Source organism: Artemia franciscana, chromosome 5 (assembly GCF_032884065.1).
Source record: "Artemia franciscana chromosome 5, ASM3288406v1, whole genome shotgun sequence".
NCBI classification, from domain to species: Eukaryota; Metazoa; Arthropoda; class Branchiopoda; order Anostraca; family Artemiidae; genus Artemia; species Artemia franciscana.
In genome coordinates this window covers 42,293,193-42,307,395 of record NC_088867.1, presented here as the reverse complement: position 1 = coordinate 42,307,395, position 14,203 = coordinate 42,293,193, and the positions used below count along the sequence as shown (strand labels likewise).

At 37.7% G+C, this 14,203-nt stretch overlaps 1 protein-coding gene across 1 annotated transcript in view; it reads right to left on the bottom strand.

The window, feature by feature from the left end:
• LOC136027436 (eukaryotic translation initiation factor 3 subunit F-1-like) overlaps nt 1-11,359 on the bottom strand; it is a 35,292-nt gene extending 23,933 nt beyond the window's left edge. Inside the window, exon 1 of the mRNA XM_065704712.1 lies at nt 11,132-11,359. Within this exon, the coding sequence (XP_065560784.1) occupies nt 11,132-11,240 (109 nt within the window). The 5' untranslated portion in view covers nt 11,241-11,359. The remainder of the gene's footprint in view (nt 1-11,131) is intronic.
• Between the last annotated feature and the right edge of the window lie 2,844 nt (nt 11,360-14,203).

The following is a 14,203-nucleotide window of genomic DNA, read 5'->3' as shown; positions in this document are numbered from 1 at the left end:
ACATCTTCAACTACCCAAAACTGCATAGCTGCAAACAGAGGTGTTTTTCATTAAAAAAATGAATACCTTATTTTTTTAAGTTATATATGACTGCAAGTTTCCACTCAACCAATCAGACTTATATTTCACTACCCAGGGTAATTTAAGTGTTAACTGTTATACCTTTTTTTTTTTAATTGTGCTAGATGCCCTGGAAAAACTCGCTTTTCAGAAAAGGTTTTTAAAATTAATTTCTGTTTGATTTCAACTAGTATAATTTTCTTTTTGGATAATATAAAAAATTTTTGTAAAGATTTGTTTTTTTGGTTTTTCAACTTAAGAATGAAAACGTTGGATTTTAATTTTGATTTTGGAAAAAAATTGAAAATTTAATAAAAAAATTTTGACAAGCCATAATTTTGTGTAATAAATTTCAATTAATAATTCTACTATAGGATTTAGAGCAGATGGGTATGGAGATTGTTAATCATATGAAAAGAGAATCTATTGACTTTTTGTCTTCTGCAGGGCTGAAGCCATCCTGGCCCCCATTCTGAAGACACCCTTGGGTATTACTTAGGCTACTTACTTAATCCTCATGCCAAGGTGGCATTGAAAGCTTTGTCAGCCTTCTCAACATGGGGCAGCCAGCACCAAGGGCTTTTGATTAGGACAGTAGAATTCCAGCCTGGGCCAGGTATTTCCTGAGACAGTCATTCCACTGGAACTTGATATTTCCTCTTGGATATTTCTAGTCAATACTGATTAAGTGAAAGTCATAAAGAATTCAGGCCTGAGTGGGGGCATATAACCACAGAGGATATGAGAAGCTGCAAAGTGTTTGCTGGGCAGCCTGATGTGAAAGGAGTGACTGGGAAGCCATATCTTGCAGGTGGTCATTATTTACAAAGTCTGTCAACTGGATCCCTTCAGTTCTCTGGAGTCAAATAGATTGAAGTGTACTGAGATGGCACAGGACAGCTGTATACCAAGTCTCAGCTCAGTATATTAGGATCAAACAGGCTAAGGCTCAAAGGATCTTCATTTTAGTTCTTGTTTGATCATCAGGTTCTTCCAAACATAGCCTCCCAGAAATAGCAGAGTGGACAATAGCTTAGCCGTCAATGTATCTGTCTAAAGATATAGTAGCACCAAGGTAAGTGAGATGGTCAACCACTTGAATTTGGTTTCTGGGGATTGATTATTTTGATTTGTCAGTGTTAGATGTTGGCTGCACTGCCATGACTTTGTCTTCTTCCAGTTTGTCTTCCACCTAGCCATTCGTGACTTTCAAATTGTGTCAAAAAACGGACCAAGCCAAAGGGAAGTACCCTCATCCCAGTCGGCGCCCATGCACCACTAAATCCGCATAATAGGGGACCTGTATATAGCATTGTAAATAAAGTGTCTAGTTATAGTGAGCATAGTTTAGAACTAAGTGATAGTGTCCAAGACCTACTGCACAGTTCCTGTGTATTCTTGCGCGACGATGGGTTATCCTCGACTGCAACGGATGCATCCTTGATATCCTTAACCGGCAGTTCCAGTATCACGTCTCTAGCAAAGACTAGACTCTCAGTCGGATGCTACCCCTTTTGAGCCGATTAAAGAGGATCAGCTGGGACTAGGTACAAAAAGCAGTCACCAAGTAAGTCCTGACTTTTCTATTCTCATATCTAACGTTGATCAACTAACAAATAATTACAGGAGCTTAATCAAAAAGACTATGACCTGGTCTTATTAACAGAAGTGTGTCCTAAGAATTTAAGAACAAGGCTAGAAGATTCTCATATTAATATGCCTGGTTACCGAGTCGTCTCCAACCTTTCTCGTACAGGATGCAAACGCGGTGTTCTGGCTCTGATCAAGAATACCTATGCAGTACGTGAGCTAAGCATCGAGGCAAATTCAGCCTCCATCGAATCTGTATGGTTTGACCTTACTGATGAAGACCAGCGCCAACGCCCTCTCAGAGTCGGTTGTATTTATCGAAGCCCGTCCTCACCCTCAGCCATTGAGACTGAGAACACTTTCTCGTTAATGTTCCGCCTAGCCATTGAAAACTTTAAAGGCGAATTTATTGTCGCAGGTGACTTCAATTTCCCAGAACTGATCTGGAAAGATGGGTACCCTTACAACCCTACTGCCAATAGCCCGATTAACGCTAGACCATTCATTGAGACTGTACACGACCTTTCTGCCTACCAACCAATTGACCAACCAACTCGGTTTCGCCCTTCCCAACAACCCACGATATTGGATCTGGTGTTTGTAAATAGAATCGAAGCGATTCAGAAGGTAAATTATCTCCCACCAGTTGGGAAAAGCGACCATCTTGCCATAGAAATTATCACCTCTAGACGTCCAGTGAAAAGTAAATACAAAAGAAAGGTCTACACGGATTACGAGGCGATTAGAAAGGAGCTAAGACTTATCGACTGGGATGAGCTACTTCAGGGTGATGTTGACGACCAGTGGGAGAAATTCCTGACAGCTGTCACCGAGATTCAGAGTAGAAACACGACAGAAAGGCTGGTTCCTGTACCGAAGACATTACAGTATATGACCCCTAGCATTAAAAGACAAAGAAATCGCAAATTGCGCCACCGGAAAAAAAAAGAGATAAGCCTGGTCACTATGAAAAGTACGTTCAAGCTCGGAACAGACTACAAAACTTAACTAAACAACTATACCGAAATTTTGCGCTTGGACTTGCCAATGAATGCAAGAGTAACCCAAAAAAGTTTTGGAATTACGTCTTTATTAAAGACCATGCTAGGCGCTGTGTTAAACGCCTCACTACTGATGATGGAGGAGAAGTGACTGACACCCAGAAACTAGCAAACTTACTAAACAACCAGTTTGCCTCCGTCTTCACAACAGAACCAGATAGTGAGTCTCCACCCCCTCCTAAATACGTCATACCATCTCCCATGAGTACAGTTGTTATCACTGTACCTATGGTGGAAAAGAGGCTATAAAACCTCGATACCAACAAATCAGCCGGCCCCAACGGAATCCACCCGAGGTTGCTCAAAGAAACAGCCACCAAGATTTCCCCCACTTTGCGCCATTTATTTCAGTTTTCTCTCAATTGCAGAGTTGTTCCTTCACAATGGAAGACTGCTTATGTTACACCCATATTCAAAAAGGGTGACTGGTCTAAAGCTGAAAAGTACAGACCTATAAGCCTTACGTCTGCTGTCGCTAAGGTTTTAGAGAGAACTGTCAACGACGCAGTTCTCAAGCACCTAGTTTCCAACAGCATTATCTCAGACAAACAACATGGTTTTCTTCACAGGAAGTCAGTCGAAACCAACCTACTCGAAACCAAACTTATGAGCTAATTACTCAGCTTCTTGACAGAGGATTTCCTGTCGACCTAATTCTACTAGACATTGCCAAAGCCTTCAACAAAGTCCCCCATAGCCGTTTGCGCTCCAAACATACAGCCGTGGGCATTGATAAAAAACTAGTCGACTGGCTAATGGATTTCCTTGGTGGCAGAACGCAAAAGGTTCGGCTCTTTACTACGGACGGAGAAAAGATCTATTCAACACCTTGCCAAGTTCTGAGCGGCGTCCCTCAAGGAACTGTGCTCGGACCGACCTTATTCCTCATCTATATCAATGACCTGGTAGCTGAAACAAAAAACCACTTGACTCTTTATGCTGACGACTCCAAGCTATTTGGTACCGCGGACAACATTAGCCTACAAGCCGATCTCAACCAAATTCAAGCATGGGCAGATAAATGGCTTCTGTCCTTCAACATCTCAAAGTGCATGACTCTTCATTTCGGCCGTGGTAATCTGCAGCACCAGTACACTATGTACAACGTCAAAACGTCATCGACAGTCTTGATTCCTACTTCTAGTAGTGGTAGAGACCTGGGAGTCCTGTTGGATGACAGCTTAAAATTCCATGAGCACACCGCCCAACCAGTTTCGAAAGCAAATGGAAATTTGGGACTCCTGAAAAGAACCGTCAGTAGTTGATCCTCCGCAGTTTTTCTGAAATTATATAAAGCTCTGGTCAGGCCAATCCTAGATTTCGGAACATGTCTTGCTGGTCCTTTTTACAAGAGTGACATCCAGCTTGTTGAGGGAGTCCAGAGGAGAGCCACCAAATGCATCGACAGTTTATGCAGTCAGCCCTACTGCAGAAGATTACAATCTGTTAACCTCTCAACACTCGTTTTTCAGCGTAGGCGTAATGACATGCTGCTCAAATACGGGTACCTCCAGCAAGCGGATCAGAAGCTGTTCACTTTCTCTCCCCACCAAAAGAAAACACGAGGACTTTCCAAAAAGCTGTTCGAATCCAGCGTTAACACCAAAGTCCGACTAGATTTTTTCAGCCAGCAAGTGGTGAACAATTGGAACCAACTAAGCCAAGAGACAGTCTTGGCAACCTCGCCTGAGGAATTCAAAAAGAGGCTTGACAAGGAATGGGAGGCCAAACCATGGAGATTCCGGTGGGAAAACCCCTCCCAGCCCTCACTACCATAACAGTCATGGAACACAATAGAGAGTTAGCTTGGAGGATGATGCGGCTTGTCATACACAACCATCTCACACACTCTATCCGAAGTTGCTGTTGTGCGGTGGTGCCAACTCTAAATCGCTGGAGAATGGTCCTTGAACCATCCCTACCATGTGATCACCGTTACCGAGTGGGCTTAAATTGCATCTCTCCAGCACTCTCTAGTCCCTATGGTTTGTCACCTGACCTTAGCACAGCAACCATATCTATCGCCATCATCAACTACAGAGCATCACAGTTCTTGCAACTAATTCACTCCAAAGTGCGAATTAAGGTAATGGATGGTCTGATTCTGGCAGCTTTTTCTTGAAGTATGTTCAAATTCATGGTTAGCTGAGACTAAGAGTTGGCAACCAGTGCCATATCATCAGCAAAGTCACAATCAGTGACAACTTTGTCTCTGTACTTTTGTCAAAAGCTCAGCTTATAGGTTGTGCATGTCATAACCCAGTCTATAACACAATTGAACAACTCAGGAGCAACTGAGCAACCTTGCTAGATCCCCATTCTTATGGGAAATAACATGCTGCCTACACAATTTACTTATATACAGCTCTTAGTCTCTAGATTCCCTGCACTGAGTTGGCGGACATATTTTGATGGCTGGCTAGTATTTGAAAGAATATTCAATAGGGAATTTCAATCAATAGAGTTGAATGCTGCCTTGAAATCAACAAAAGCAATGAAAGCCTGTTGGCAAAACTCATTCATCTTCTTAATAATTTGCTTTACTGTGAATATCTGTTCAGTCATAGATTGACCAAGCATGAAACAAACCTGCTCTACACTGCATGTGCAAAACATTGATGCAACAGTGCCATAAAAAAGAGCTTGTCTGGTCCCAAGAGAAATATTATCTTTATTAAGTTAGAGCACTCCTCCACAGTAGTAGGATCACCCATGTGAATAGCATTTGGAGCCATAATGGAATAGTGCACCACCCTTTTCAGCAGCTCCACAGATGCCAGGATCTTTAGAGTTTTTCTAGTTTTTCACTGCATTTAAACTTTTCACCACCAAAAGTGGTTAAATGTCAATATTAGCATGATCATTATGAATAACAGGTCAGGAGTTGGCAGGAGTTGCAACAGATGGGGAGAGAGTGCTTGTGTTCAGTAAAAACAAAAACTGTTTAGTCAAACATGAAAGGTTGGACACTATGTCCTCAAACAGCACCCCATCTGCAGATAATGCCACTTTTCCTCTTTTTTATTGGTTGAGTATACTGGCCAGTGAGTTCATGCAAGCATCTGTGCACTGCTCTAGTATTTTCCTTCATAACAGTTTATTGCAGCTGATTTCCTTTGAATCAAATGACTCTGTGTATCAGTTTATTCCTGATGCTATGAGGATATTGCTAGGTCTCCTCAACAGTCTCAACTGCCTTTGGAGTGTTATGATGTCTACAGCCTCCTGGGACAGCCATGGCTGTGTAATCTGAAGAATTTTTCAGATTCCCATTTCATTAGAAGAATTTTTTTATGTCATATTTTGCAGCAAATCTTTCCTTTTTTAAACAAACCCATTTCAAGCCAATTTATTTTAAAAAGTTTTAAAAAAAGTGTATTACCAATGAATACAATTGTATTATTCTTCTTGAAATCTCAAGCCTTCTGGAATCCATAACAGTATCCTCTTGATTTTTCTAATCTAGCTGCAGATATTATTGTGTTGCAGGAAGCTGAATATATTTCTTTACAGTTGTATTCAGCATTAGCTGGTAGGTGTAAGAGCAGCAACACATTGATGACAGGCTGGAGGTATTACTTTCCTTAATTTTTAGTCTTAAATGAGGTTCTATGGATGTAAAAGTTTAACTGAGATGTCAATATGGCCTAAGATTTTATAGCATACAAAAAAACTTATGCTAACAGTCAACATAACCACATTTGCCCCAAATTTATTATCCTCATTAAGGTCCCCTTGGTTTTATTCATTTACTACAAAAGTTATACTTCCATTAGGGAAATATAATTTTTAGCTTGGATAGGGTTTAACAAATCAATGTATTTAATTTTTTTTCAAATAGTTCTCCCTTCTCAAGCCTGTTTGGCATAGTGGATTGCTAATTGGATAAATTTGGGGTAGTTTATATTACTGTCCTACAAATAAGGTCAACATACAACTTGTTCCCTTTTTATGTTTTTTCTATATATAATAATTGTTTTACTTGGAAATTCAATTTTTGACCTTTTACAGACCCTCAAAGATTTGAGGGTTGCCTAACTTTTTCTTTTCTTTTAGATAACACATATAAACAGATGTTAACATCACTCTTGTTCAAACTGGTTTACCTGTAAATTGGATCAACTGTGACAAAATCAATAACCAGATAACACATAGTCTTTAGCCTATATTTCCACAAGAGGGGGGGGGGGGGTTAAATTTTAGCAGTGCAGCAGTTGAAATATACTAACTACAAATAATCTACATTTAATAAAGGAAGAATCATTGTTTTGTATCTTTTATATCCTTAGCCAAAAATAAAGTTATATTTTAGGGCCTGTAATGGGTTTAAAATTGAGTTTAGTAAAAGTAGAGAAATCGCTATATTTAGAAAGAGAATGAAAAAAGGCAAAAATTGGTAAAGGGATATGGGGTCTTACATGTGATTTATAAAATTAGAGTGATGTTTTCTCATTACAGCCCCAAGGTGTGGTTAATAGTCTTTTTATTATCCTTATTTTCCTATAACATTTTTTTATTGTGTTTATGATGTGAAGGTGGAAATTAAGTTTTTGGTCAAGTATGAGACGCAGATAATTAATTTGATTGTCCTCTGGAATAATTATTCTATTCAGAGTTAGCCTTGCATTAAGATTATTTTGCTTATGGTGGAATTGGATTATTTTGGACTTGGTGGGTGCAATAGGCAAATCAGAATTTTGAGAAAACTTTTCAAATTGGAAAAGTGCTTTTTGCAACATTTAATGTGCAATCTTGAAGGAGTTGCCAGTTGCCCATAATACCAGATCATCAGCATACTGTAAATTGGTGTTTGGGAGGTTCATGTCCCAGAGAAATAGAGAAAAGAGGACGCAGCTCAGGACTGCACCCTGTGGAGGACCTTTGATTATTGAAGTTTTGGGTGAAGAGGGTGAGCCTACACAAACAATGAAACTTTGAAGAAATACAGAAATTGCTATATTTAGAAAGAGAATGAAAAAGGCATAAATTGGTATGTTCACCTTACCCTATATCTAGATCAGTAGGCCTAATATAAACTACCCCAAATTTAGCATACCACTAACTGTTCAGAGATAGCATTAAATTTGGTTACTGGGACTAGGACACTTTGTTCACTCTTCATACTTTTTGACATTTAATCTACTATAACTACTCTATTATACCACCTAGAAACTTGATTTTTTCACAGTTAGAATTGCCTCTGTTTTCTGAACAAGTTGGTCATTAATTTGAATAGTTTTGCTAATACAGTTCTACCTATTTTCAAATTTAGCAATAGCTATCAGTTCAGCTAATACTGGGACATATGTTTCTCTTATTGACCAAGATATTACACAATAATACACAAGGTAAAATTCTAGAGAATTGACTTTTTGCTATCTCAGAAAGGGTTTAGGTTAGGAAAAATTAGACTTTCAGAGATGTGTCTACAGGCTAAAGTATGTCTCGGAGGGTATTTTAAAGTACCCATCTCTACTCCTTCTCCCTCTGTAGGGCCCTGAAATTTGCCTACATGACAGGTCTATGCCTATTGAAATTTTGACAAAACAACATTTTACCTTAATTTTCAGTAACTAGTTGCTTTTTTCTCTGCCTTTGGTTCTGTAAATGCAATCTCTGTTATTTGAGTAGAATTTTCAGCTGTATTAATGGTCTTTTTTCAAAACTTAGGAAATGTATTTGCATTTCTTTAAAACCTTATAAAATGAAATTGAGCAAAGTTATGAAGCTGAAAACAATTTTGTTGTACTTCAATTAAGCAGAAGATCTATTTTGTAAGGTTAAACTTTTATAACACACATATTTTCAAAGGTCATCAAAAGTCAGGGACCTCTAGAAGGAGAAGGAGTGGAGGTAGTTACTTCAAAATACCTTCCTGGGACATACTCTAGTCTGTAGATTCATCCCTGAAAGTTTCATTTTCCTAAGCTAAACCCTTTCTGAGATAGCAAGAAGTCAATTAACTAGAATTTTACCTAACAAATTTCAAGACATTAAACTGTCTAATAACAAAACAAAGAGCCTGAGTCATAGATATCAGCAAAGAATGTCTAAACGGGTTTTTTGGAAGCAACCCAGAAAAATGTATAGATAGGTGTCCAAGATTAAAGTCTTTTGTCCCAGTATTGGACTTGTTGCAATCCAATCAAAGTCTTCTGTCCCAGAATAGGTCTGTGTCCCAGTACTGGTTGCTTTACCCTATTATGGGTATCATAAATCAATGTAAGACTAAAACTTTTTTTAGAGCCTTAGTCTTTCTTTGAGGTCCCTATCTCTTTACCCAATGCCCTGTAAATCAAAACAAATCTGAAAAAATAAAATTTATTTTTTATTTATTAATACCAAATATGGTAAGCTTTCAAGCTTGTTGCAATAAACATAATAAATAGAAGTTATGACAATACTGACAACATAATACACACATACAAATCAATGAAAATAACGACTACAACAAACGCTGACAAATAATACTATAAATTATTTAAAATGATTTACTTTGAAAATTTGTTTCTGCTAGTTTTGTTTTGAATCTGTTTATGTCATCTGTGAGAAATGTTTTAGGTGGAAGGTCATTCCATGGCTTCCACACCCTGCTGTAAAATGAACGTTGGCCTATTTTCCTTTTTGAAAGTGAGGGGTACAATTTATATGGGTGATAATGGGCCCTGTTAGTGTCATTAAATGTGAAGAACTGTGATGTACTTATATTATCAATGCCTTTGATTATACGGAATGTGTTAATAATGTCTGCCCTATCCCTTCAGAATTGAAGACTTGACAATCCTAGCCTGTGCAGTCTATTTTCATACAACAAATGTTTCAAATAAGGTACAAGCTTAGTTGCTCTTTGCTGTTTTTTTTCAACCCTTGCTCTGTCATTTTTATTCAATGGATACCATACTGACAAATTGTATTTGAGTATCAGTCAAACTGTTAATTTATAAATGGCAATGAATGAACAGAGATTAAACTTACAGAAATTCCATCTAAGACATAATAGCTGATAGTTTGCCTTACAAGTTACTTCAGAGACATGCCTGGCAAACCTAAGACTAGAATCAAAATGAACACCAAGGGCACAGACATTTTCAACAGGTAAGATTGAATGTCCAGCAATATGGTATTGGTAACTTTGTTCTACTTTGCTGAAGTAATGGATGACCCTATACTTATTTTTGTTGACAAACATGGAGTTAGCATTACACCAATTGTGCACTGCATCCAAGTCTTTTTGAAGCAATGAAGCTTCATCTGAATTTGTCAAGGAGCAGTAGAGTTTTACATCATCTGCAAACATTTTAATTGTGGAATGGTGGACAACAAGAGGCAAGTCATTGATGAAAAGGCAGAAAAGTACTAGACCAAGGCAACTACCTTGTGGAATGCCACTTAAAACTATCTCAGCAGAGGACAAAGCATCACCTACAATCACTTTCTGTATCCTACCTGTTAGATAATCACCAATCCAATTCAATGTTCTGGCACTAAGGTGATATACCTCACACTTTTGAAGTAAAGCAGAATGGAAATTTTATCAAATGCCTTAGAAAAATCTATATAGATGCAATCAAACCCAAGACCTTCATCTGCCATCCTATGGAAGTCAGTAATTACTTCCAAAAGCTATGTATTACATGAACATTTTTTATGGAAACTGTGTTGAGATGGATACCAAAGAAGGTTTGATTCAGAATAATTTTGTATTCTCTTGACATTTAGTTTTCCATAACTCTGGAAAAAATTGAAGTGTTTGATATTGGTCTATAGTTTTTAAATTGCGTTTTTGTGCCACTTTTATACAGGGGTTTATTTATTGCTTTTTTCCATGCCAAAGGGCAAGTACCAGACACCAGACTATACAAATATGTCAGTGGTTCAGTGAGTACTGTTGCAAGCTCTTGGATCATAAGGTTTGAAAATACATGAGTGTCTGGTGATTTATTTGTGTCAAGATGCTTCAAGACCTCAAAAACTTGTTGATCATCAAAGTCAGAATCATCAAAATCTATTGTGAAATTGGTAGAAAAATTAGGATCAATAGGAGTTTCACTGTGAGGTTGTGTGAAAACAGATGAGAAAAGTTTATTAAAATAATGATTTCCCTGATTACAGGAAAATTCAAACTGATCAGGGCTAATTAAAATTTGGCCTAATCCTCAGAGCCCTAATATCTTCTCTCTCTTGCAACAAATTAAAGTGAAGTACTTCTATGGACCATATGGTCTAGTATAAGTAAGTTTTTAGGCCTATAGCTTTTAAAGTTGTTTTTAGAATTGTAGGATATAGTGTTTCCTCCTGAGTAGGCATGAACTTAAATAAGTACCAACAGAAAATCTCTGATATAAGATTTCACTGCCTAAAAACCTAGTCTAGACAAAGGAAATTACTGGTCTAGTCTGTGGAGGCTAGCCTAGGCCTACCTAGCAGTGTTCCAATAATCCTTTGGTTGTCCAAGGCTCTTCTTTCATATGAGTCAACAATTTGCATTAAAACAACAGGATGTACTTTAACTTTGTAGTATAATGCCATGTTGTTAGGATTTTCTTCGATCAAGTAATAAAAATTTTGTGTTAATAGGTAAAAACCAGCAGGTATGACTAACACTTATTTCAGTTTCTTCAGCAAAAAGAAATAAAGATCAGTGTTAATTTTTAAAACATTACCGGCATGTGGCAATGAGAGCCGAAAAAGTGCATTAATTACCTAAGAAGTGCGACAATCCGTGCTATTTTACATAAATAATGCGACTTGCTTAAAATTTTGGCATCCATACTAAAATATCTGGAAAGCTAAATCATATACATAGAATTGCTTCAGACTATAACCAGTTCAGAGGCATAAGAAAAAGCTCAAAAACGATGTTTTTTCCAATAGTACCGATCGGTTTTGGGGATAGGATGTTTTGTATTTTCTCAACGTTGCCGATTGGGTTTCGTGTATTGTCGAGGAAAAAGGAGCAAGAATTTTTGAAAATGGAAAGAATGTCAACTCTAAAGAACGTAAAATTTGGAGATTTGGGTTTTTTAGATTCATAACCGTCATGTTTTTATTCAACACAAGTAATGTTTTTTATGAAACTAACTCAAAAAAGCAAGACACTTGGCAAGAAATAGACTTGGCTAAGACAGTCGGTGCTAATAAGTGCAATTTATCTGTGCTTTTTAGAAATATTTTGCAAATAACTTTTACCCTCGTACCGATCAGTTTTTTTCATCAATTTTTCCATGCCTATGAGTGGGCCATTAGAAGCATATGTTTGCAGCACCTGCTCAGTCACCGAAAGACTAACATCAATTACAAAAAGGCACACATGATAAAATTTACCAGACGATGCTTCTTCCGGTTATAGACTTTTTAAATTTTGACGATTGAGAGCAGAGCTCAACTAAACAATCTGAACAATTTTTTTAACCTGTTGTAGCTGCAGCTAACAGACCACAGTAAATATTGGCTACTAAATAGCACATTATATTTACCCCAAACTTCAAATTTCTCTAGCAACTCAGTTTGACGAGGTCAGCTCAACTTTAAAGGGATTACAATAGCTTAAGTCGTCTTCAACTCAATGAATCATTTCAAATGGGTCAAAAAGGTCTGCTAACAGTTTTCGATTGGAGGATAGATTTTGGTCAACGCAGACTGAAACTGTTTGTTCGGGATATTCAGTTTCTGAAGCATAAACGCCAGAAATTTCAAATACGCCTTTATACAAGTATTACACAAAAATTGTTTTCTCTTTTAGGCCTTTTCTCTCGTTGTTCTGTCCCTATCTAAGTCCCCTTCACAGTGCTCTGTGAAAAATTGCAATAAAAAACCCCACTACTCCACAGTTATCTGAATTGAGGCTTGGACAACCATCCCGTGCTCTTAACCTGCTGCAATTTGTTGCTTTTAATACAATAAAAGTCCTGATGTGTTTCAGAACATCAACTCCTTTTGGGCTATTTGGCCAAAAAACATATAGGCCGTCAAGCGTTTTTCTTTGGCTGCATACATAGAGTACAATTCTAAAAAATGACTAGTACAGCTCAGTGTAAATAAATCAAGGACTCCTTTTTTTATAATTAGGCCTAGTCCCTTTTGCTGGTCGATATTAATATTTGGGCGATCGAACCAATTCCAATCAAATTCTGCCATTGCACGCCCAGATTTAACTGATTATGAGAATAAGTCTCCTCTGTCCTTCCGCAGTAGTATCAACGACGGGGAGAAGTGAGAAACAGTCCTTACAAACGGAATGGCTTGTCATCTAGGTTTTAGCAACAAGTATCAAAATTTCTGATTACAGTTGTTAGTCGATCCAACCATGAACAACAAATACTGCGTTTATTTAACTCAGTCACTAGTATATTCCTTTCAGCTCATGCTAAAACAATACGGAGAATTCCACTTGTTTTGATACAAATTCAAATCAGGTCTTTCCACACAGAGCTGTTTAGAAATGATAATTTAGGCACCAGATTATGACTATCAATGTTCTTTATCGCAATATATTCTGTCACGATCAATGTTGTTGACTTCAGAGTTGCGTTGAAAAAGATTCAGCGTGTAGTTGTTTAAGAACTTCGCATGATGTGACTGATACCTGAACTATTACTTTCCCCAGCCTCTGTTCTGGAAAAGCCCTCTCAAAACGGTATTTCACGTTTACACGTTTGTTATGCTTCCCCGCATATCTTTATAACATGCGTTGTAGTAGGCAATGCTCGGGTCGTTAGGATATTTTGGATAACATTGCTTATTGTAGGATCACAAAATCTGTGTTTTGATTTCGGTTTTGGTGGAAGTCTTTCTATTTTGTGTTGTACTAGGACCTTCAAAAACAAGTCCAAAGTTTCTGTGAGACTCCATGCACTTAGATTGCATTCTAATGTACGAAAAATTATAATAAATTAGGTTATACAGTAAAGCAAAGTTTAAAGTTTTCGAATTTTTTGATAATATTATTTTTAGGGAAAACTTAAATTGGTAAACAATATAAACTTCATTGGGCTCTTGACGAACCCATATGGATGGTGTGATCAATTCCAGAGCTCATCAAAATATCTCTTATATCTTGATACTCTTTCACACAGTTCTGCCATGATCTGCCCGTCCTTAGATGGATGGTGCCAGCCATGTATTGTTTCTTCCCAATAGCCGGCTTTAGCAATTTGAGAGCTTATAGTTGATTGTGCCTTAGACGCAGCTTCCATGAACTCTACCATTTCTGTCCTTTAGTTTGGTCAGTCTTATTCTGAAAGATTTTGTATCTCCTGCTTTTCACTCGACATTTGTCCTCAAAGTTCATAATTTCTTGGCTTTGGTGGCCCCAAGACTTCTTTTGTGTGCATTGTTGCAACAAACTTCTACCACTTTTACTCTATAATACTTACTCTATATTTACTTTTACTCTCAGACCTTTCCTGGCAATTCACGGTGGACATGGTGCTGAACCCTTTTCACAAAGTGATGTGGAACATAGCCTTAATTTCACGGTTACCTGAATCCGT